At 40.6% G+C, this 26,182-nt stretch overlaps 1 protein-coding gene across 3 annotated transcripts; it reads right to left on the bottom strand.

Annotated features, from left to right (window-relative positions):
* Positions 1–1,817: 1,817 nt before the first annotated feature.
* Positions 1,818–23,843, bottom strand: LOC120528466 (zinc finger protein 501-like). 3 transcript variants are annotated; one of them, XM_039752624.1, is made up of 3 exons: positions 23,581–23,843; positions 9,853–10,397; positions 1,818–6,642 (listed from the first exon to the last, which is right to left on the bottom strand). In XM_039752624.1, exons 2-3 carry the CDS (start codon positions 10,265–10,267, stop codon positions 5,663–5,665), a joined length of 1,395 nt encoding a protein of 464 aa, XP_039608558.1. In that variant the 5' UTR covers positions 10,268–10,397; positions 23,581–23,843; the 3' UTR covers positions 1,818–5,662. The 3 variants fall into 3 exon arrangements, with proteins under 3 accessions (XP_039608558.1, XP_039608561.1, XP_039608560.1); XM_039752627.1 differs by lacking the exon at positions 23,581–23,843 and adding an exon at positions 23,240–23,325; XM_039752626.1 differs by lacking the exon at positions 23,581–23,843 and adding an exon at positions 22,599–22,634.
* Positions 23,844–26,182: the final 2,339 nt, after the last annotated feature.

Consider the following 26,182-nt stretch of genomic DNA (forward strand, 5'->3'; position numbering starts at 1 on the left):
AACTTCTAGCAGGCCAAAGAGCCTCTAAGACCACTCGCTGTTTGGAGGGAGGATGTACATGTGGTGCAGAGCACAAGTACCTGGCAGTTCAAATGAGCAGCAAACTGGACTGGTCTGACCACACAGTGGTGCTGTACAAGAATGGCCGGAGCAGACTGGACTTCCTTAGTGGACTCGGGTCTTTTATGTGTGCAGCAAGCTGACAGAAATCTTCTAAAAATCAGGAGTACTCCATGTGTTGTTCTATGCTGTGGTCTCTTGGGGCATTCAAATGAAGCACAAGGCCTTATGAAACTAATCAGAAAAGCTGCTCCATCACAGGGCAAACCCTGGACACGTTGGGTGTTGTGGTGGAAAGAGGATGGGGGCAAAACTGGAGGTCATCAGGAAAAATCCCATCCGATGGGGCTCTCTTTGGGGAACTTTTAGCCATAGGCTCATTCCACCACAGTGGGTTAAGAAGTGCCTTGGGGGTCTTTCCTGTCCAATGCAATGCTTCCTCCTAACAACCTCGTATATTGATTGATTGATTGATTGATTGATTGCATTATTTGTCTTGTGAGTCAGCATCTTTGATTTTTTATGTTTCTGCTGCTGTATTCATCCAATGTTCCCCTTGGGATTCATAAAGTTTATCTAAATTAATTTAGGAGTCCTCTTTAAGATTTATTACTTGACGTCCCAGTTAATGTGCCCTCTCTTTGAAGGGCAGCTTTGTGTCAGAGAGGACCAAACTGTCAAGTTTCTTGAGTCTCCAGATGAGTTCAGTCTTGTAAAAGTGAGAAGTTTAAATGAGACCATTAATCAGGAGCTTCTCACACATAACAATTCAACATGGCAAAGCAGGCCTGGCTGTTCAGTCACTTGGTAAGAGTCCTCATTACTCTTGACACACTCATGCCACTTTAATGATGTCAAGCCTATAAGGATGATATCCAGTGCTGTTTGGAGTTGTGTTTGTGCTCAGGGGTCAAGAGAAGACCCTTGTTGATAGTGGAGTGCACTCATTGTCTTTCTGATGTGCTCCTTCTTCACGTCTTTGGTCTGAGGTGGTTTTGCTCAGCTCACTGTTAGGCTCTTTGCCTTGACTCTTCTTGGCACAGGAGTTTTGACACTGAAGCCCCCAACCCAGCATAACGGCACAGAGCTAATAAAGCCCCCCAGGGTGTCACATTAGTTTCAGAATGTCCAACTCCAATACCTATAAGGAGGATAGAGGCTGCTTTGATTTTGAATGAAACAGCAGATCAGCCAAAGATGATGGGGTCGGCTTTGTGGCTCCTTATGTTGAATGGACGGTGTTGTTGTGTCAGCCACTAATATCCAGAGATGATCTGCTGGACGGCAGCATGAATAATGTCCACCTGCTTTTTGAGGTTCAGTGATAACTATCATCTGCCAAGAGGAAATGTGGCTAACCAGATGTTTTCACATCAAGAAACTGCTGCAAGACTCAACAGCAAAAGAATCCGAGCAGGCATTGACAAAAACCAAAGAGCTTAACGGAGTCATAATGAAAATCACCAGCAGTCACCGACTAGAAGATATGCCTTAAATGTCGATGTTAAAACTGAAAACAAACTAAAAATGGTATTTCTCTGAACTCATCATCAATCCTATGAAAACCCACAGTGAAGTTCTTGGAGGGTTGAATCCTCAGCATCAGGCCATCGACTCAAAACAGTACAATAATTTAACGGCGTAACACCACAAATATCTACACTAAAAAACTAAAAAACGTAGACAAAGCGAGATATGTCCTAACAACACAGTCAAGAAGGATAAAGATACAAAATGGCAGCAGGCCACACTTACAATTTAGTAAAAAAACAGTTTATTAATTGTCATTCATTATTAACATCAAAATGCTCATGTATTAATAATCTCTAATGTACAAGGCCTCCAAGAACTCAAAGAAAAGAAGAAGAAAAAATATTTAAAGGAATCCAAAACGTCAAGAACGTTCACATTGTAACAGTCCTGGCTCATCTTTGATTAACTCTGCTGGTTATCTGATGAAACGCAGAAAGCAAGCTGATGAAATGTCGGCTAACAGGAGCGCCGCAGAACAATCCCACCACTCAGGTGAGTCCTTCTGAATGAAGACAGACCAGGGAGGGCAGCTGGCTTTGTTCACGTCTTACAAGTCTGTCCTTCTCAGAGTGCCATCCACTTTGTGTTCTGTTAGAAGAATGTAAGTTTAATGTCACTGTGCGCTGTACAAAGAATTATTTTATAAATTCACTCACCTGTGGAGGCCAAAGTTAGCACACAATGGCAGCATTTAGAAAATGCTAGTCAGCACTAAGAAACTGCTAGCATTTGGAGAATGAAGGGGACAACTGTGAAAATAGGCATTGTACTATTCCTGTATGTTAGAGATGAAATTGAATCCTTTCCTTTCCTTGTTTGGAAACGAAAGAAGGGCCAACACGTGGAGAAGAGAGTATAAATACTTGGACAAGCAGCCAAACACTTCGAAGCTGATGGATGAATGAGTGATATCGTCATTCGTCCCGAAAATCCTTTCAGCGCAGCAACGGAAAATGGCAGACTGTATACCTCAAGCTACCACCTTGGTATTGTCATGCTATAGCTTCCTCCATCTGTAATGCTGAATAAATCATCAGTAAAGAAAGCTAAGTTATCTTCTCTTATGTGATTTTTACCACCGTCTCACTATGGGAGGGATATCGCCTTTAAATATCATATCTCAATATTTTTCAGTTACTTAAAACGCTGCAATTATAAAATAACTTATTCTAATTAGGGAGCTATATCGCCCATTAAAGGAAATATGCTCCAGTCTCAAACTCCAAATGTGCCACGGGGTGCAGTGGGGTTGCCGATCTGGAAGTGTCACTCTGTACAGGGCTGATGAATGGTGTCATAAAAATCAACAAAAGTGACTGATCACAAACTCCACATTATATGTTTGTATGATCTTTGTGATGACATTACAGTCTCAGAACATGTTAACTGATAAATAACAGACTTATTCAGTGCATGGTCACAGATTTGAAATCAAAAACACATGAACTCTGAAGTCTGCATGTCACGGCTGTCCTCAACAGTCCACTCAGGAATGACCGACAGTTCTTCCACCAGTCAGCTTTCTTCTTTTGTTTTCAATTAGTACCTGTCTTTTCTGTGTTGTCCTTACTCATGTTGTCCTTGTCACCTCTGCCACTGAGCGTATTTCATCGATGTTACTTCTTCATTTTGTGGTTTCCACTTTTTATATTTTTCTGCGTTCTTGCATTTCATGGCCAATGTGCCGTTTTTAGATAAGTCCTTGTAAGAGTCAAGCTATACTCACACATTTGAGAACATCCATGAAAAGAAATGTAAAAAGAGTGTGACCAAAAAATGAAACATAAACTTACAAAATACAGAAAGTCCAAGCAGAGTGAACCAACACCGAGTAGTGAGGGGTGAAACGTGACCTTCAGTGGTAGGGGTACAGAAGGGGCCTCTTCTACTTTTTGGAGTTTTCTGTTAAGTAAATGAAGCCGAAGCTTTGTGTAGCTGACACTCTCTCAAAGTAGAGCTTTCTAATCGTCCATCCTGCTGTTGGAGTTTATTGAGCGCCTGTGGCCTCCAGCTTGTAGTCTCGACGTGAAGAAACTTTGTCTTGGGTATCGATATGAAGAAGGTGCTGAACTCAAACTGAAACCTGAACTAACACATTCAGAGTATAGAGCGTCCTTCACACACCACCCAGGATATACTGACATGGAGCAAAGTGACATCCGTTATATTTTTAGGTTCATTTATCAAATGAACAGCTGGGGCAACAGAGATCCCTGTGTGTTTCTGCTTTGTCTTCCCTTTATTTCTTATATGTCAGACAACAAAATCAGTTCATATCATTTTTATTGTGTTCTGCATTCATTATGGTGTCCCATTTCTCATAAAATTATTATTATTTTAAATAATATTCCTTCTACACATTAATTTATATTCTTCACAACTGTGGTCCCCCGTGCTAACCCTAGCATGCTGTTGTAACTCCCTCTTTAGGTCTTAAACATTTCTCTTTGAACCCTGAATGTTTAATTTTATTTGTATTTAAATCTTCTTAAATTCCAACATTGGGACTCACCCTTGACACACTGCTGATGAATGTGTTTGGTTTGTAAAGACGCTCATCATTTATAAATGATAACCTAAATTAGTGTAAAAGTCTTATAAAGCCCCTCTACATTGGTCTGTCATGTGACGGCTCTCTTTTTAGTCTCCTGTCCTCCTCGACTGTCCCTCCCCAGTATCTGAATGGACAGAGTTGGCTGTCAGCTGACATCACTAAATGACTTCTTCATTATCAGAGTTAAGAACGGCTGTTTGCACTCAGCCCAGGTGTCAGCCATCAGATGACATCCCAGAGATGGTACAAGTTCATGGCTACTCAGATAAGGCCCCATCTACAAAGCTCCGAAACAAAAATATTTCCCTTGTTGTCAGTGGCACCTCCTGGTAGTTGGCACTGCACTGTGGATTTGATTTGATTTCTCCATTTTAATTATTACATTGAACTTTTTCAGTTGTGTTCTGTGGTTGAAGTTGTTATCACCACACAGTACTGTTGCTATCTCATTCTGTTGTCTGGTGTTTGTATTGTTCACCATCTTATGTTACAGCACTGGTGCAGAGATGATCAGTCCCTGTATGGCTGACGTCCTGGCAGTACAGTTTCTTCAGAGTTCATGAAATCTTACGTGTTGTTAATGATGACTGAAACAGGAGATCCACTTTCAACATTCAGAACAGATAAGAGGCTTATCACAAGTAGGCCAGTCATTTATTACTATGAAGGCCACTGCTGTCTGAAAAGTGTTAACCACATTTAGGATAACAATGAAGTTTTTTCTTGCACCTTTAAGTTGTTGAAGAAGATTCTTCTCGTTTGTAAAATATGTGTGTTGAATCCCAGTGTGTTCATTCCAGACTGAATTCATATGTGGCTCTGAGGTTACCTTACATCTACAATCTGTTTGACACTCAGTGTATTCTCCACTATTTCTTATTTATTTATTAACTACTTTCAGCTGGAGTTCATTACTGCATTCAGAAGACTTGTCTTCATTTTTTTTTTGCCTGAGGATTCAATGGAAAGATCAGTTGTCATTTCTGAGACAGACTTTACTTAAAAATGGCTATGCGTGTGTCTACAAAAACGTCTTCTGGAAGATTACCCTTAATGACAATGAGAACAGGTGTACTGCTTCTCTCCAGTGTGGATCCTTCTGTGGCACCTAAGATTTCTTGAACGTGAGAATCGTTTGCCACATTCTGGACAGCAATATAGTTTCTCGCTAGAATGAATTCTCATGTGGTGTTAAGAGTCGTGCTATTCGAGAAAAGCTTGCCATTATCAGAACAGCTTTGTTTCTTAACAAAATGAATGGGAATAACAAGGTTTCTCTCCAATATAACTTATCCTATGATTTAAAAGAGAACTGAGGTTTGAGAATTGTTTGTCACATTCCAAGCAATGATGTGGTTTTTCTCCGGCGTGAAGTCTAATACGACTCTTTAGGGTTCTTTGTTGCGAGAACTGCTTAACACATACAGGACAACAATAAGGTTTCTCTCAAGTATGAGTTCTGATGTGGAACTGAAGTGCGTTTAAATCTAAGAATCGTTTCCCACATTTTAAACATCAAAAATATTTTTCTCCACTATGGATTTTTCTGTGTCTATAAAGACTTTTCTTGGTGGCATAACATTTGCCACAATCAGAACAGGCATACTGCATTTTCTCTTCAGTGTGAGTTTGTGTGTGAACTCGAAAACACCTACTATTGAAAAACATTTTTCCACATTGAGAACAGCAATATGGTTTCTCTCCAGTATCGATTTCTGTGTGCCTTTGAAAACTGAGTTTATCAGAATATTGCTTGCCACATTCCGGACAACAATAAGGTTTTTCTCCTGTGTGGCTTCTTCTGTGCCTCTGAAGATGGTTTCTACTGGAGAACGACTTACCACACTCTGAACAGCAATGTGGTTTTTCTCCTGTGTGGATTCTTCTGTGTCTTTGAAGATTGCTTATATGAGAGAACAACTTACCACATTCTGAACAGTAATGAGGTTTTTCACTTGTGTGGATTCTTCTGTGTATCTGAAGATTGCTTATATGTGAGAACGACTTACCACATTCTGAACAGTAATGAGGTTTTTCACCTGTGTGGATTCTTCTGTGTATCTGAAGATGACTTCTTTGTGAGAATGAATTACCACATTCTGGACAACAATGAGGTTTTTCTCCAGTGTGTATTCTTCTGTGTCTTTGAAGACTGCTTCTCATTAAGAATGACTTACCACATTCCTTACAATATGTTTTTTGTGGAGTGTGAATCTTCATATGCCTACTAAGATCACTTTTGTGTGTAAATTGTTTGCCACATTCCAAACAACATTTTTTTCCTGTGTGAATTTCAATTTCCTTCTCCACTTGCTGTTGATCAGTTTTGATGGATTCTGTCTGTGTTAGTCCAGTAGCAGGAAGAGAACTGCACTGCAAAAAGTCTGTTGTCAGGCTGTCTGATCCTCTTGATGATTTCTTTATAGCTTTCTCTTTGTATTGAAGACAGGGCTGACCAAATAAAGGTGGAGAGAAACTGCCATTCTTCTGTAAATCTGAAAGAACACAAACATTTTTAACTATTTCTTTTTATCCTACCACCTTTATCCAAGGCAACTTACAACATCTGAGACATAATTGGTTACATTTCTCTTGTTCTTCCAACTGGAACACAGGCAGGTCACGTGACTTTTTCATGATCACATGTTGTCAATAGCTAAATTTGAACCCGCAACTTCAGGGTTTGATATCCAAACTCCTAACCATTTACCCTTCTTTTAAAATGAATAAAACAGTATAAGTGGTGGCACACTGGTTGGAGGTCCCTCCTCACAATGAGGTGCCATTTATGGTCTGGCCACTCCGTTTGTGGTCTTTCCATGTTCTGCTACTGTCTGTTCAATTTCTCCAACTTTCTATAATATATGAAAGACAGACTTGATCTGCTCAATCGATCACAAATCAAAATAAGCTAATTCTTATTCCAAATGACTTGACCGATGATCAGAAAATTAGCTGATCTTAACATCTGATCTTGAATGAGAAAAAACATGCAAGACAAAATTACAACACTACCAAAATACAGAAACACATCCTCGCCAGTCTAACAGTTTAATTGCCTTCCAACAAGAGATAAGGAATTTGCGGCTTGTAATATATGTGAAAAACAAGTCAGTCATGGAGGATTCTCTGCTAACACTTTCAACAATACAAACCTTATTCAGCATCTGAGAAGTCAACACATAAGGGACTGGTGTGAAGAACGAGCTGCTCAAAGGCTGAGGTGACCAGCAAGCTTAGTCTAGCTCAGTCACCTACTCTCACTCAGCCTCCAATAATGGCAGCACTTAGAAAACTCAGCCTTATAATACTGACAGCGAGAATGCCAAAGACTTACTGTGACAACAAAAACAGTGGAAGTCGTAAGCCTGGACAACCAGCCACGTTCATTTCTGGAAGATGTCACCTTGTAGATCATTTAGATCCACGATTCCATCTGCCACTGACTGTTTGTTGACTGATTTATTTGTATTATAAATAAACAAGGAATTAGCTGTTTTGACTAAAATCCCTTTTATTAACCTTCCAGTGAATGTGTATATAGATGGGAGGAAAGGGAAGCAGTGTTTTACCGAGCTGGTATATAAATATAAATTGTTATCTAGTGGATGTCGATTAGTTAGAATTGTAATTAGCTCTCTTATTGGCTTGCTGGGTAGAATGGTACGAGCCTAGTTTTTATACCTAAATAAAATAATAATAATAATTATTATTCATTACATTTATATAGCACTTTTCTAACTACTCAAAGCTCACAGCAATTCCACGATAAGGGCCTTGCTCAAGGGCCCAACAGAGCAAAGTCCCATTTGGTATTTATGGGATTCGAACCAGCAACCTTCCGATTGACAGTGCAGATAATAATAATAATAAGCATTCTGTGAATAGTCATTAATCAGTTATGAATTCTGTAACAGATATTATTATCATAATGATTTTTATCCCCAAATTAAACAATGGTACAAGGACACGTAATTCACAGAGGATTGCAAATCTCATCCACAAATTGCTTAATGCCGGTGTCTCAAACACAGACGCACTCAGAGAGACAGACAACAGATGAGAGATCTAAAGAAACTCCCTGCCAACAGAACTGCAGAATGCATTTAGAAATTGTCAATAAACATAAAAATGATATTTGAGTCAGCAGCATTAGAGGTGAATCTTTTTCTCTGTGAACCTTATACCACAAGAGATGCTGGGCCACTGGCTTTCTGGAGGACCAATAAAAGTTGTCATCCTACCTGTGCCCTCCTTATACGAGTGGGGACAGCGAGGGTCTGTTGAGTACGGCAGCACACGTTGTGGATGACAGGAGGACCAGGCTGTCCTCAGAACATGCAGAGGTGCTTAAATTCATAGATAAGAACCTGAAGTGTTCACCAAGACTGTCTCATTTTCTTCTTGTCGGAGTAGATGAATAAAAATATCTAATTGAACATTTTATTTGATTAGAAATGTGGAGTATAATTAAGACATGCCTTTATAGTATTGCTCAGCTTGTTTTTGTTCCATGATGAGTGCATAATGGGTAAATGTTCTTTGTGTAAGCTGTATGCAGTAGCACTCTATTACAGAATGTGAAATTTACGCATGGCAAAAAATACATTTACTATTTTGAAGAAAAAAAGAAAAATGGTAGTAATATTATTGATATCAGCAGATCCTAAAGGAATGGAATGGGTGGTCAATATCAGCTCTAAACAGTCCGAACAGAGTCTCTCTACCCAACAATGTGTCTGAATTTGAGTTTCCTCTTCTTAATTGTAATGTACTGAATGTGATGATATTTACATCCTCGAGAACCTAATCTGGCAAAAAAACATTAAATTATATCCACCTGTGTTAGGGGGGCACAGTGTTTAGAACAGCTGCTTTATTGTTCAGGTGTCGTGGGGTCAAATCCTTTCCAGAGTTGTTCTACACAGGGGCTCTGAATTGCATTTCTGTTTATTTTGGTTCTTCCCCTCATCCCCAAAAACATGCAGGTGAAGTGGAGTGGTGACTCCAAATTGACCCGATGTGACTGTGGGAGAAAGAAGCCCTTCAAGATCATCTCCAAGTGAAGATTTCACACCACTTCCAACTTGTCCAGGCCATGCTGCCCAGCGAGGTCAGGCTGAGAGCAGAACACAAGATGCTGAAAGAAGACCCTGAAACCCCCTAAATGTCATCATGGCTCGTACAGGTAGCTCTTGTCACTATTAACGTCAAAGTGCATGAGATTACCATGAGAAAGATGAGGCACATATTAGGTGAGCACTGGCTTGAGCAAATTCACTCTTATTTAGTGCACAGGGTGAGGATTTCATTCTTACTTATTTCTTTCTTTTAGTGGACATTTCTACCTTAACTGCCACATAATTTAAGAAATATACATGTCTTTAGCAAAATATAACTTTTGATATTCTCATTGAACGTAATGTGCTGTTGGCCTAACATACGTCACAGCTTCAGTCAAAGCCTCATGATGTTCAAGTCATGCGCTCAACACTTTAGATTTTTCCTTATTCACTCAAGTTTTTCTAATTTATCATTTATTAGGTAACTTATTGTTTGTTATCATGCAACTGAGTAGGTGGTCTTTATCCAAGTTCAAGTAACCATGTTTTCCACTCTCATTTCAATCTTCTAGAAACATCACAGCACCCACCATTAGAATTTATAAATGCTTTCTTTCTTTTATATTTAATCACATTACTCACTTATTCCAACACTCCCAGGTGATTCTTCTCCTTCTCTCCCATTTCCCTCGGTGATTTTCTCTTCAGACTCTGATATCTCTGATTTCAGCTCTGCAGAATTCTCCTGCATAGCCAGTCGTCCCGTATTAGTGGACCAGGGCTGTAAACTGGATGGAGATTCTTCACATGCATCTTGATTGAAAATATCCTCAGTTTCATGCTTTTGAAGTTCAAGACCAACAGAGAAATCATTCAAATCCTCAGCTTTAATGGCAGCAGTCACCCAATTGCACTCCTCCTCCGCTTTAAAAACTGAAATTCTTTCTTCGTGATCCTCCAGCTTCACACGCACATCCTCTGGTGTGAGCCGCTCACAGTCCTCTTCTTTAATGTCAACCGTTCTTTCACTCACACCATCTTCATTGGCAGAGGCCATGCTCTGTGGGAAACTCTTCTCTCTCTTTAAGTGTCTGCTCTTCTCTTCTCAGATTCTCTTCTCACTTGGACAGCCCTGAGCTGGAGGCCATTAGACACCTCAGTGTATGGCCATGTGAAATGGGAAAGCCCTGTGAAAATAAAAGTGTAGAATTAACTTCATAAAGTCTGTAAAAATAATGAGCACACTTCAGGGTCACAGTGCACACCATAAGGTTTGGTTCAAAGACACATTTTTCTTGATTTCCACCTCTGCATCACAGTTTAAATTTCTAAATCCAACAATTCAGATGTGATCAAAGTGCATTGCAAACCTTCATTAAAGGGGGTTTGCATACATTTCAGTGCCACCATGTAGATATGACAACACTTTATCTACACAGCACCATCATGTGTGGACACAGCAATGGCAGGTCTATTAAAGACGTCATATTTAGGGCTTTGTTGGATATCCTCGCTGGACTTGAACTGCGCATCAGGAGCTTCATTCTGTTAAGGTGTTATATTCTATATCTTATATATGTGCTCCTATTTGTGGGATTACAGGACTGTATCCCGACTGGGAGTAGGACATTCGGGGTTTGAGGAGAGTGTGTTTGTAGGATGTTACTCGTGACAGGTGTGTTTTATAGGAGAGAAGAATAAAAAGTGTGTGGCTAACATCAAAGGTGTTGTGTTGTTATTTAAGTTTAACATTCGCAGTAGAGGATGGCTGCTAATTATAGAATCCTGCCTGGATCTGACAAGAGAAAGGCATATGAGAGCTGGAATAATGAAGATTTAATATGGACACGGGTTACTGAGCTTAGAAATAAAAAACACGCTCTTGGGGTTGGACTGCCGCTTACAGGGATAGCATTGAGATGTCAATTTGAGCAGAAGATCTGAAGATAAAGGTGCGACTAATATGATAGAAAGGCTTGATGTCGTGTTTAAAGGAGAAAAAGGATCGTATTGTCACACACGTACAACTAGGAGCGAGCTGACTGGACCAAGTGGAGGCGATTACCCGCCGGGCCAGGGGATGGCGGGGTGCTCTAAACCTGTTTCTGTTAATTCTGCAGATCAAATATGAGAAAACCTGCCTGATTCGACGTCACTTCTGGTTCCGGCTCCCAGAATGACATCACTTCTGGGTTACGAACTATAAATCTTCCAACTTGCCAAACCAAGGGCAGTTCATTTTGGGAACTCAAACCAAGAACATTAATTGTGCTCTCTAATCCTTTTGTAGCTAGGAACAATATATGGTGGCTGCCCCAAACCTTCTTTTAGTGTGTTGAGACTTATTATTTCACAGTGGCATATTCGGCAGGATGGCCTCCTGGTGGAATCGGAAGCCAAACCAACTTTACATCTCAACACACCAACGTGATGAACCCCTCAAGACCTATCAGGTAGGAAAGTACCGTTCTTGTGTTGCCAAGCTAGGGTCTGACAGTGTGTTTTGGGGGGATCTGGAGTATGTTCCGACCCAGTTCTCCTTAAAGAGAACCTGGGAGCGTAGGCAGAAGATCTACAGATGAGGGCCAGGTTCTGAAAGGAACACAGTGGGGACCTATTATGGGCTCTCGAGGACAGGGACCGACCCAAAGAATCCCACAAAGAAAAAAATTCTTTGAGAAAGGTAGGGGTGCCCTGGGTTGGCAGGTGAGGGAAATAATGACTTGGGAATACAACCCAGAGGAATCCCTCCGAGAAAAGGCCATGACACTATAGCAGAAAGTCGGGTGTTGGCTACGGCCATATAATAAAAATGCCTGACTAATTGTGGAAAAGGTGGCCTGTGCCATAGTAATAAAGGGCTTACCTGCAAATCTCACCCAGCTGACCTGGGGATATTCATATAACAACATGGTCATCCTTGTGGGGATCATTAACACCTTGCGGAAGGAAACCTACTTGGGAGACACAGAAAGGAATCCCTGTGAACCCAGAGTGAGTTGTGTCACTAACTTAGAGTCTTACTCTTACATTGTGGAGCATGCTTTGGTAAACTCTGATGCACGGCGGAAGGCTTCGCGAGGTGATACGAGGGTCTGCGGAGAAACACTGAGCAGGGTGCAGGGTGCTCCTACTAATCCTCTGGCCTTTTCTCATACGGGAGAAGCGCTAGTCAATGGCTTTAAAGTACCATCTTTACAGTATTTGACTCTGACAGTAACATTACCATTGTTGCTCGCCATTTAGTGTTGCCGCAACAAAGATTAAAAATAAAGACCCATCTAACCTGTATTCATGGAGACGTCCGGTTGTACGAGTCTGCCCGCTGTTACATCTGCCAAAACGGCATTATAAAGAAAATAACAGTGGCGGTACATGACAATCCTCCATTCCCCTTGAAAATGGGTAGAGATTGGTCAGATATAAACTGCAGCATAACGCTCGCTATCCCTAATAAAGCACTCGGTCTTGTTATGGACGCCGATTTTGTGTCCTCAGCTACCTCCACGTCGTGTACATAGCCGGTAGGGGAACATTATACAGCATTAGAGAATTACGTGGAAACAGCCGGACCGTTGCACTGCAAAACGTCATCACCAAGCACTGCGCCAGCTCGGTTTGAAACCATGCCACTTGAGGTCGAATCTAATCACTCAGTCATCTGCAGTTTCAGTTTAGGCAATCACCGGCTCCATTTAAAAGGGAGCAATGGAATGATGACTCCCTTAAATTTGCAAAAAATGCAGGGGTCTTAGTAGATGGCCAGCTCACCACACAGCGATTGCCACAAGGTCCCCACTTTGTATTAAATAATGACCTTTTATATCGGGTGGCAGATCATGAAGGATAGGTAAGGTCACTGCTCTTATTTCCATGGACTTACCGGCGACAAGTCTGTGAACTAGCTCATACCCACCTCCTGGGAGCCCATCTGAGTCCTGAGAAAACTTTAGAGCGAATCAAGATATGATTTTTTTGGCCTGGGATTAATGAGGAGGTCCGCCGCTTTTGCATATCCTGCTCACAATGTCAATTATGGCAGATTCCTAGAAGGGACCATGCTACTTTAATCCCTTTACCCCTAATTGATGTCCCTTTTGAAGGTATTGGGATTGATCTGGTGGGAACCCTAGAGCCTTCAGCCAGAGGACATAAATATATAATGGTCCTGGTGGATTATGCCACCCGATATCCTGAAGCTGTTCCCTTAGGCTCAGCCACTTCTAAAAATATCGCACAGGATTAGGTAGGAGTATTTGCCTGAGTCGGAATCCCTAAAGAAATCCTGACGGATCAAGGGACTCCATTTACCTCTGAAACATTCAGGGAAACTGCTAAATTACTGAAAATAAAACATTTAAAGACCTCTGTATATCATTCTCAAACAAAAGGTCTAGTTGAGAGGTTTAACCAAACTCTCAAGCAGATGTTACGCAAAGTAGTCAATGAAGACAGAAGGAACTAGGATCAGCTCCTCCCCCTCATTCTTTTTGCATATCGGGAAGTCCCCCAAGCCTCCACAGGGTTCTCAACCTTTGAATTATTGTATGGACGACAACCCCGGGGTTTATTGGATATATTAAAAGAAGGCTGGGAAGAGGAGGTCCTTCCCTCTGTAAATATAAAATACTTGAATATATTGTGCAATTACACGATAGATTTGCAAAAATTAGACCTATCTCAAATTCTCACATGGAAAAGGCACAAGCAGCCCAGGCTCGGTGTTATAACTGTGGCACATCTCTCCAGGATTTCCGCCCGGGGGATCAAGTAATGGTATTAGTTCATACCTCACATTCCAAATAACTTCATATGGGCCTTGCCAATGAGCCAGTAAAGGAGAGGAAGGGTTTGGTTGATTATTTAGTTATCCAACCTAATCGTTGACCAAAAGAGTGGATTTATCATGTCAACTTGCTGAAACCATGGAAGGAAAGGGATCTCGATCCCTCCTCCCTCTTCGCTCATAAATTACACCTTAACTTCGTTGATAATTTGACTCGCCAACAACAACAGGAGCTCGAAGCAGTTATCCTGTCTGTCCCAGAGGTAGTGAACGAAAATCCTGGACGAACCTCCCTGGTTGCGCATGACATAGTGACGAAACCAGGGGTTATAGTCAGAGAATGCCCATATTGGATTCCCGAAGAAAAAAGGCATAAGTGGAGTTGGAGATCAAACGAATGCTGGACCTAGGTGCGATAGAGGCAAGTTTTAGTTCCTGGTCCAGTCCCATCATACTGATTAAAAAGCCAGATGGAAGTTGGAGGTTTTGCAATGACTTCCGTCGGCTTAACCAAGTCTCCCAATTTGATGCCTATCCGATGGACGACCTTTTCGAGTGGCTAGGACATGCCAAATTTTTGACTGCTCTTGATATGACCAAGGGGTACTGACAGGTTCCCTTAACGGATTACGAAAAGGAAAAGACTGCATTTAGCACCCCTAGCAGACATTGGCAGTATTATGTACTTCCATTCGGATTACATGGGGCACCCACTACCTTCCAACGTCTGGTGGACAAAGTGCTCAGACCCCATTATTCGTACAGTGCTGCCTACCTGGATGACATTGTCATCTATTCCAGCACATGGAAGGAACACCTACTGCAGGTTGAGGCTGTATTACAGACACTAGCGAATGCCAGACTTCGTATTAATCCTAAGAAATGTTATTTTGGGTTGGTTGAAGCCAAATATTTAGGTTACCTAGTGGGTCAGGGTATGGTCAAACCACAATGCTCCAAAATAGATGCCATAGTGAAATGGCCCCGTCCGATAACCAAGCGACAGGAACAAGCATTTCTTGGCTTAGCGGGTTACTATCGCCGGTTTGTACCCCGGTTTTCCGAGAGAGCAACGCCCTTGACAAACCTAACAAGGAAGGGGGAACCTAATTATGTTCTTTGGGATGATGATACTGACGCTGCATTTAGTGACCTTAAGCAAGCCCTTACATCAGCTCCTATTTTGAAAGCTCACGATTTTACTTTGCCTTTCATTCTCCAGACGGATGCTTCGGACACAGGTCTTGGTGCCGTGCTGAGCCAAAGCATCGATGGAGTGGAACACCCCATTATGTACCTGAGTCTGAAACTGTTGGACCGAGAGACCAGGTATGCGGCAATGGAGCAGGAGGCTTTGGCGATTAAAAGGGCGATTTCGCAGCTGAGGTACTACCTCCTGGGTCAGGACTTCACCCTGGTGACTGATCATGCACCGTTACACAGGGATTCAAATCCAAGAGTCACAAGGTGGTTTTTAGACCTACAGCCTTATAAATTTTTGGTCATTTATCGTCGAGGTCTGTTGCAGGCCAGTGCTGATGCCCTCTCTCTGTGTCACGACCTCACAAACAGGTATGCCTGATCCGATGGGTCTGGGCTCGGATCGTATTGTCACACACATACAAGTAGGAGCGAGCTGAGTGGACCAAGTGGAGGTGATGACCCGCCGGGCCAGGGGGTGGCGGGGTGCTCTAAACCGGTTTCTGTTAATTCTGCAGATCAAATATGGGAAAACCTGCCTGATTCGACATTACTTCCGGTTCTGGCTCCCAGACTGACATCACTTCCAGGCTATGGACTATAAATCCTCCATCTTGCCAAACCAAGGGCAGTTCATTTTGGGAACTCAAACCGGCATCATCAATTGTGCTCTCTAAATCCTTTTACAGCTAGGAACAATATACGGGTGGCTGCCCCAAACCTTCTTTTAGTGTGTTGAGACTCATTATTTCACAGTATCTATGAAGAATATTCAGATTTTACAGAGTTAAAAGGAAGAGTGCAGTTTCTATGGTAGATTAAATCATCGATTTGCAGCAGATACACTCCTGATGTGATGATTTGACAAGGAATTACCCACTTTTGAAGCTCATCATCACAGATTTTAACAAAAAACAAATTTTCTGGAGACGTTCATGACATTATAAGGTAGCTTTACTAAACAACTGCAAATTTTAAGATAGTTTTTTTTTACTATTCAACATTAACATTATAATCACTCATAACATGGTCATTTTTTTCCATTTTAGGGATAGCATAGTATTTTCACAAAATAAAACACTGGAAAAGAGCTTTAAAATGTTATGAGAAGCATTTCAGTTCACTTATATTTAGGTAGAAATAGCCAGTCAAAGTCCTAACCCAGCACAGGGTTCAAACTTTGTGATCTTAAATCTTTTTATTGTTGATACAAGATACATGCAATTTCATTTCCATTATTCACTCAGATGACCAAATCAGTAGGCCAAGTCTCGTTATTATCTGTGACGATGAGGTCCATAAGTGTGATGATGTAACATGGAGTGACCCATAGAAATGCAATCGCCCTTTTAACTCAAACGTTTCAAGCAGCAGAGCTTTCATATTTGGAGATGGTAAACTTGTGCATTCCACCAAACGAGTGAAAATTCCTGCAAAGATTGGAGAGACACGATGTGGCACTGAAACAGAAGTGGTGCCAGCTGAAATGCCAATGTTGTTCAGTAAAATGCCCTCAAAAAGGGCAGGGACACTTTTAGATAATGAAAATGACAAAGCAGTGATGTTTAATCAGCCAGTGACTCTTGAATTAAAGAGTCTCAGAAAATAGGAGCACAGGAGAGAAGCAAAAGGCTTTGTTAAACCTTCACCTCCAATGTGGACCTGCTTCACTGGACCAATTACACAAACTGCTTCACTGCTCAGGAATCAAAGAGGCAGAGTGGGCTTCCTTACTTAAATAAATTGTAGAGAATTGTGAGACTCGCCTGAAATACAGCAAACCCAAACTGAGAGCAGCTGTTGGTTTGCCGCTAGCCTATGAATACAATGAAACTGCGGCTATAGACTGACATGAACATCAAACAGGAGGACGGGGTCTTCACATCATTGACACATTCACACGTTTCAGTGCAGGAAGTGTTGTAAAGACAAAGAGACCATCAGAAATTGTGAGACAATTCATTCCTTCGTTCTCAGATAAGAGTACATGGAGCTCCTCAGAAACTACTTAGTGATAATGGTGGGGAATCAGAGAGACGGCAGAGAATTTTAACATTGAAACAAAGACCACCGCTGCATACAGTCCCTGGGTAATGGACTACCTGTGAAACACAATCTGACACTCACAGAAATTATACAGAAAGTGATAAAGAATACTGGATGTGACTGGTTAGTGCCAGATTAGCGCCACGGGGCACTAATAGTAAAGAATACCATGCACAGTATTTATGGGTACAGCTCATATCAGCCGGTGTTTGGCTGAAATCCAAATCTTCCTTGTGTTCTCATGGACAGACCACCCGCCCTAGAAGGCACCACTAGGAGTGTGTCAGTGGAGCACATATTCCAGCGCTGAACACTCCAAGAAGAGCATTTACTGAAGCCGAGTGTTCAGAGCGAATACGGAGAGCACTCCAGAGACAGGTTAATTCTGAAAATGATAAATCGGAGACAAAGCGGACGACCAAAGAGTGGACAGTGGACAGGATGGAGTTGTGAAATGTGTCAGACGTGGAGGTGCTCTTGGAAGGGCCCACCATTCTAGACTACGTGAAGTCTACGGTAAAGGTGACAATCGACAGACCACCATCAGTGAGAGAGATGAAGAGAGAGATTTATCTAACACTACATCAGATAATGAAGACACTGGAGATGAGAAGGAGACTCTAAACTCTTCAGTCCCAGTAGACGATGTCGATGTTGAAGTTGAGCAAACTCACAGGTTAAGACGGAGTCGTTGTGTTTGTCTAAAAAAGGGGCAAACTGTGAGATATGTGGACGGAGATGGTGGCATACAGATAAAGAATTAAATTGGGCTGGCAAAGCAGAAATTGATATAATTTAGAGTTTACTGATCCTGCACTCTAAAAAGCAATTCAAGGGACCTCTAACCACCACTCAACCAAATGCATTATATTAGGTTCAAAATTCAAGTTCAATGATTTTATTAAACATTTTAATTTGAAAACATGATTTAGTGTGTTGACGTGAAAGAATTTTATTAGTACATACTTTAGCTTAGACTTGTAAGTAATCTAAACTCAAATTCCTTTTTTCATTTACTGAAAAGCAAAAGTCAAGTTCGCCTAACCTAATATAATGTTATGGCTACTTAATTTCTCTGTTTCATGAGTGGGTAAGAAACTCCTCCCTCTTAACATGCTGTGACAAGATCGTAACGCCATACTGCTAGTGAAACAAACAACTACGGTGAGTGATTTAGCAGATATTTTAATTGCTGTCAAAGGTGAATAGTACTTAATTCCTCCTTCAGTAATCCTTCATTTTTATTTGCGCAATGCTGACAGGACTAGTAACATTACTTAACGGAGTAGAAGGAAAATAAAGGTTTATCCCTGTACTTTGCCATGATATAGGCAAGCACATTTGAGAAAGAAAAGGTGAAATCCTTAAATCAGTTGTTATTATTCGATCAAGTATTGAAATATTTAATTTATTAATACTTTACAATATTTTGTGGAGCACAAAAGTAACGAATTAGCTACAAAGAAATGTCGCCTTCAATGGCTCAACTAACTAAGGTGGTTGCTTTTTAAAATTTGAGCGTAGTGCTAGCCCGAGTTCGATCCGACTTAAAGACTCATCAAAATTAACAATAATAAAAAAATGATCAGAATTGAAGTCTTTATAACCAATTTGAACTAAATCATTTTGAGAGATACTGTGGAAGGATCGCATAAGAGATCTGTTTGGGAATCATCAAAATGCGATGTCTAATTGCGGACGGCAGCTCACGTATTTACATTCATCCATTTCTATTCACTGCCATTTGACGTCCATGAAGCCCTCCATTGAATAAGGCAGTGGTTCTCAACCTGTGGGGCGCGAAGTAACAAAAAGGGGGGCGCGAAGATGTGAAAAAAAGAAAACATCTGTTGGAACCAAAACAAATTAACTTAAAGTACATTCTGATAATAGAACAATAAATATAGAGTTAGATAAATGTCGATAAAAGTTAAGTAGGTATAATAAAATATGCATCTACATTTCAAAAAATGTGGGGGCGATTAAAACTGTTATGAAAACTCGGGTCGTAAACACTTAAAGGTTGAGAAACGCTGGAATAAGGTGATAACAAAGCCACTGTGGTAGATCAGGTTGAATTTGCTCTGCTGCACCAAACATTCAAAGATGTCAATCCGGAGCACATCAGAGAGGCTGAGAGACACGGCGCAGATCAGTCACCGGCACACAGACACACACGGGACACTCCAATGTGAGCAGTGCACATATCAAGGTCGGCATTAAAGATTGAGTGCTGAGGCAACAAAAAGCAGCGGGATAAACACATCTGGACCTGCTGTCGAAAAAACATTTGCTTTTAACAGCAGCATCCCTCCCTCGTGAACACATCTTCAAGGTCCGGACAGGCGATCAGTAAAAAGTTTTTTAGTCACAGCACAGTGCAATAATAAAACATTTCCTAAAACATAGTTGTCCAGTCTGTATCATTCCTAAGCAATCTTCCAGTAATAGAGGCGCAATCCCAGTTACTAACACATTAACACTCAAAGTAAGAACACATTCCACCTTATCAATTTAATATTTAAAAATTTAAACCGCTAAACTCGCCATCTAAAACTACAAAAACAGTTGAAATCGTTACTCAAATATTTTTTTTGTTGTTATAGACATAAAACAAGATGCACGTTTCCATTTGATATATCTTTACTAGTGTTCTCGCCTTGCTCGCTCCCGGTCCACGCTGGAATTTGCTGTTTAATGGAAAAAAAAAAAAAGAAAACCAGGCTCTTTTGGGTCATAATTCACAGGGGGTGGACGTGGGACCCGAACCCACGTATGCTTTATTATGAAGCGGTAACGCTACCGCTGCACCACTACTATTTTCAGGAGGGTGGAATATAATGTATGCTTTTAATGTATGCATGTATGTATGTACTGAAGACGAAAACAATTCTATATAGATGTATACTATATGACTTACCTTCAGTGTTGCATGAAAACGTTGCATGAGGCGAAGAATGGATATTTATGAGAGTATTATAGTGAGAGATGTGTCGTCACCCGTATTGCTAAAGCTCTTCTTTGCAGCATTATGCATTCAACAAGTCGGCGTTTGTATGATGTATGATTTTATAATTTTATTTTTTTGCCACAAAGTATCAGGCACAATCATTTAACATGTATTGATCATCTACAAACATTCATTTCAATGGGAATTCTGTTGAGTTTTTTAAATCTGTTGATGCCATATGTACTTCAAACGGGAGCTCGATGAATAAATAATGAGTTGAAGCTTTGCACAGACATGCGTAGTACCGAGATTGGGTCATGACAGGGCTTCGAGCAGACATAGTCACTGGTTACTGAATCTTTGTGAAGCCTCAGCACACTGAAAGGCATTGACCTCTATATTTTGAGAGTCTATCTGACACTTAACTCTCTAGTTATATTCTGTAATTCGTATTGACATTACACATTTCAGTTGATATGGTTAAACTACAATTCAGGTAGTTGCTGAGAATTAATTATTGTTCTTGTGGATTGCTGTGATTTCCTTTGTCTGATACATAGTGTCAAACATATATTGTCATATATCAACTTTATATATATGAAAAGATTAGTTAAATCGTTCAACCTTTTTATGGAACGCTTAATTATGTTCAAAACCGTACGTCATATAGTATACATCTATAAATATAATTTTATCGTCTTCATTAGGAGAATACAACAATGATACTCTCGTATCAATTAAACCATTTTAACGTGGATGTCAAACAACATATTTCATCCGCCGCAGTAAGAACAGTAGTAGTAGTTCAGTTGTGCAGAGCTCGTTAATTATCCGGATTAGGTGCCTCAGTGGTGTTGTCGCTCAGGTTCGCGTCGCTGATCCTCCTCTTGTGAAAGTTTTATTTCTATTCCTCCATTTAACAAGCTTGGACGGATAGCGAGCGAATCGAGCTATCGAGGGAATGTTGGGCCACCGTAGTCGGGCAGGTGGCACACGCCCCTAATTATATTGTGTATGTAAAGAGTTTCACTGTAAAACGTAATAAACTTCATATTTGTGTGTTTGGAGACCCTGGTGTCGTTCTGAATTTGTGTTGTAGAAAAACAAACTACTGTCCAGGATGCCTAAATGTGTCTTTTCGTGTCTGATCGCTATACGGCACTTCCAACTTGGGACAATTCGCTATAAACAGTTTCAGCCAATCAGCGCCTTCTAAACATGCAGAAGGACAGAGTGAACCTTAATTGTTGCGGCGCAGCATCTTCGTTTCAGTCAGTCATTGTCCTGTTAGACTATTTACTGTTAAGTGCTGCTTGAGCTACCGTTTATAGTACAACAGGTGGCCTACGTAGTTCTTAAATCGATATTGAAATGAACACACAAGCCTCCTAAATTATTTATTGAAATACCTACGTTTACAGTGTCCATTTAGGAAGTCATAGTTTTAACTTGTTCCCATTATTAGGAATTATAATTTCTCAGTGTCACATATTATTCGTTACTACCCGTATCATTGAGATTCTGTTTTATATTCTGTATAAGCAAACTTTTTAAAAGGAGCTTTGATTAAATTGACTATAACAGACTTGTCATCTTCTTAAAATGACTTTATTTATATGATAATGACAATCATAAGGTCAAACATCAAGGAGGATTTGAGTTTTCATGGACTGCGCTGTTTCTTTTTTTTCGTGACATCGTGTCAGTAGAGAGTGCGTCACGTTAACAATGCATTGTGTCCAAAATGACAGCGCACACGCTTTTTATATTTCCTAAAGGCCAATCTGTCTCAATTTGCACATTAATATATTTAGAGAGTGTATTTTAGTGAGAATGATTATAAACATATTACCTGTGTTCATTTCTCATGTAGATATGTAACGTTTGGTGAGTATAAATAAAAAGTAACAACACATAATAGTTATGTTGCATTGTTTATGATTAACACAACTCATCGTTTATCTGAAATGTTCTACTTATACAGTCGATTTATTCCACTTCTGAAGGTGTACATTGTCGGTATTCTCCATTTCATTTGCTCCCGAGTGTAACGTGTGCCAGTGTAACCGAGGGATGGCAGACGAGCTCACGTAATGGGTGACAAGGCACATTCTCATCCTGATGTACAGGCTCTTGTCATGAATATTCCCATCTTGTGCTTTTTCTCGTTCTTGACAGTTTACTATTATTATTGGACATGTAGAGGAAATGTGTTTTATTTTATGTCTATGAAAGGAAGGACTGTAAAGCCTTGAATGAAACTCAGTGTTGATGCTTTGGGTAACAAGACAGGTTAAGGAGCAGGGGACATTGAATGTGACAGAGACTGCGGGGGATTGTGGGACTGGAAGATGGTTTAAGAATACAGAAACGACAAAAGCTTAGTGTTTCAGTAATTCTACTTACGTCAATTATTTACAGCCTTTGATAAGATGCATTCAGAAGGAAAGGATGTTGCTGACAAAGTCAGATGCTTTTTTTAAAGTTTGGCTCCAGCTGTGCTTATCCAGCTGCTCCTTCTTCTCAGTACTTGAGTGATCTTTACGTTCACCTCTGGATGAATTCGCAAAGTTTCTTTCCAACTTTTTTGTCTCATTAACGCAGAAATCCCGAGGCTTTCCTAAAATTACAGAAGTCACTGTTGATGGCGCCGATTCTGTTTTAAAGACAGTTGTGATTAGTTATGCAGCACACGCTTTTACTCACATTGCTTTATGGAAATCAATAAAACAAATCAGCAACAGATCTGGGAATCACTGAATAGTAAAGCATTTCTTAGCCTCTCTGATATGATCGACATGAGGTAGAAGAGATTCTGGATTGTTACAATACGTGCTACCTTACGCAAAATATGCTCATCGATTTGTTACAGATTCTAGGTGGACACGATTCCACACCAAGGATAAAAGTGTCCCATGTACATCGTTCATAATGTCTCCAAAATACATTTGTTAACTTTCAGACAAGTACTACTTAACTGTTTTATACAAAATCCTCACTTCAACATATGCGAGCCCCAATTAGGATTGGAACTCTGGTGAGCGCACCTTATCGCTGTAGCACAGTCGATCGCTTTTATGCTTTGAGCCAAAGCATTTCAGCAGAGAAGTGACTGACCAAATCGACTGCTGATTGCGCAGAAATCAATGACGTCATTACGCTAGCGTGACTCAAAATCACGTGACTGGCGCATTTGAAGTAAGCCTCGGAGCGGTGCTTCGATCTCCAGTGCTTCGAAAGCTCGACACAGTGTCGAAACCTGAGTATCGAGCGGCCCATCGCTAGCGTCAACGACCTCCTCAAATTTAGAGCCGCTCAGCATGTCGCGATCTTCCTCATTGCAGGCATTCCCACCCGTACGCGATCCCCACGTTCGACTTTGTCTCACCTTTCGCACCTTTCCTTGATGTTATGGTCGTGAATAAGTTGGAGCACGAGGGTCTCATAAAAGCAAACTAGTGATGTGCTTCTGGATACTGATGTGCCGAGCTTTCGAAGAGCCGCTAAGATGCTTGTTTGAAATGTGCCTGTCACGTGATTTTGAGGCACGCTAGCGTCATGGCGTCACTAATATCTGCGCCATAGACGTAGAATTACTAGACGCCGCATGACCAGCAGCATCATACGTCTATGTCGCCGCCATATTGCGAGTGGCACTGCTGCGGATTACATTTCATAGGTAAGGCTGAACAATTGTTTTTGTTATATTTGGCCATTATAAAATCCCGTTTTATAATCTTAGCACCCAAGGTCACCTTACAATAAAATTAAACAACATTTGTAAAATTAAAACAAGAGAATCATAAATCAGAAAGCTATTAATTAGCAAACAAAGATAACTGGCAGTAACAGTGCAAAGTTCACAATTGGTATGCCAGTTTGAAAAGAGAAGTTTTGAGGGTAGTTTTAAAATGTGTTAGTGGATAGAGCTGACGGATATGAGAGGGAAGAGAATTCCTGAGTTGAGGAGCACTACGAGAGACGCTCGAGCTCCCATAGCACTGAGTCTGATGTGTGGTACAGAAAGCCGAGCTGCAGATGAGGATCTGAGTGAGTGAGAGGAGTGAAGTCTGGAGGAGATCAGTGAGGTGTGGAGAGCTTTAAATGTTAAGAGCGGTATTTAGTATTGTATTCAGTAGTTAACAGGGAGCCAGTGAAGTTGAAAGAGAATACGTTTGATGTGTTCGGTGGATTTAGAACAGCGTGTTATTATCCTGGCAGCAGAATTTTGAAGAAGTTGTAAGCGATGGATACGTTTTTGTGAGATGCCAGATAGAACAGCATTACAGTGATCTATATGTGAGGTGACTCGGACATTAACCGATACTTCAGTACTGTGTGGCATAAGAACAGACCGAAGTCTAGAAATGTTTCAGAGATGGAAGAAGGCAGTCAGAGAAATGTTACTTATATGGGAGGAATTATTTAATAATAATAATTGTCATTATTTAATAATTGCCATTATTAGTGTATAAATGGATATAAATAATTGCATGCAAATGATTCGCCCAAATCTGTTGTATATAAACGATACTGTTTTAAATGTTATTGTTTTTTGAAAACCCTTTTTCCATGTCTACTGTATTAGTTTAAATGGCACTTTTGACACTCGCAATAAGGCTGATGTATCGTGTCGACTTGGTAGCACAGTGAATGCGGCGTCCATCTTTATATGTCTATGATCCGCGCAGTCAGCTGCCGACTGGTCAGCCCCCTCATCTGAACGATTTTGGCTCAAAGCATAAAAGCAGTTGGCCCCGCTGCATCTGTAAGGTGTGCTGACGCGAGTTTAAATCCTAGTGGGCCTCGCGTATGGTCTCTGCCCAAAGTTTTAACAGAAGGATTTTTTTAAAAAGAGTTATGTAGTACTTGTCTGTGAGTTAACAAATACGTTTAGCAGACATTATGAATGATTCACATGGGGCACCTCGTTCGTTGTTGTGTAGTTTTGTCCACCTCGAATCTGTAACAAACTGATGAGCATATTTGACGTATTTCAGCACATATTGTAACAATTATGTGAATTTCCCCTTGGGATTAATAAAGTATCTATCTATCAATCTATCTATCTATCTATCTATCTATCTATCTATCTATCTATCTATCTATCTATCTATCTATCTATCTATCTAACAATCCAGCGTCACCCCATGCCGATCATATCAGACAGGCTAAGAAACGCTTCACCAAAGCCGACTTGTATCTGCGCACGACACTCCTTGTTGAACGTTTTTACTATTCAGTGATTCCCAGATCTGTAGCTGATTTGTATTGTTGATAATAATTGATTTTGATAAGACAATGAAACGAAGAGGCCGCGGCAACGACAATAAAGGCTCACGCTGTCCTTCTGCGTATTTGGAAGGCGCCGAGTGGCTGTGTAAGATTTGAAGCCTGCTCTATGTGTGCACCTGGCATGAGTCTGAGTCTCATATCCTTCTGAGCTTATGTGAACAAAGTTGACGCTGTTATTTTTCTTTATTCACTATGATAAAATATGTTTCCTGTTCTGGATATATATAATGATAGGCCATTGTTCTTTTTACTCCTTCTTGAGGGAGACATCCTAAACAAACAGGACTATCATTCAAGTTGTTTTCATCTAAGGTATCAACACCTGCCATGTCCTGTTAGTGACTGGGTGTAACCAATCGTGTTAGAAGTTTTATGAATTTGTAATGAATTCCTTTTAAAGAAAAGTGACCTAATCAATGAATTGTATAAATGTATCCTAAGGACATTTCTTACTTTGTAGCAATGTGACTAACATGTGGCTAACATGTAATACACTTGTTACCTCTCAGAGATTTAGATAAAGATTATCGATTGACGCTTTCTCCTGCCTGTGTTTCTGTGTTTTATTGCTTAAATCGAGGCATTCCAGTGGAGGGTGTCTGTATGTATTGATTTTCTTCTGCAGCTGAAACTGTCTACAGTGATCCCTCGCTATATCGTGCTTCGACTTACACAGCTTCACTCCATCTCGGATT

The sequence above is a fragment of the Polypterus senegalus genome, chromosome 4 (genome assembly GCF_016835505.1).
Source record: "Polypterus senegalus isolate Bchr_013 chromosome 4, ASM1683550v1, whole genome shotgun sequence".
NCBI classification, from domain to species: Eukaryota; Metazoa; Chordata; class Cladistia; order Polypteriformes; family Polypteridae; genus Polypterus; species Polypterus senegalus.

What these genes read in the sequence shown, in the direction of transcription:
- LOC120528466 (XM_039752624.1), bottom strand. Translation starts at nt 10,267, where the DNA reads ATGGCCTCTGCCAATGAAGATGGTGTGAGTGAAAGAACGGTTGACATT. An exon ending in ACCTGGGAGTGTTGGAATAA is followed by an intron (nt 6,643 to 9,852) that starts GTGAGTAATGTG and finishes GTGTTCTTTCAG; the next exon opens with ATTTACAGAAGAATGGCAGT.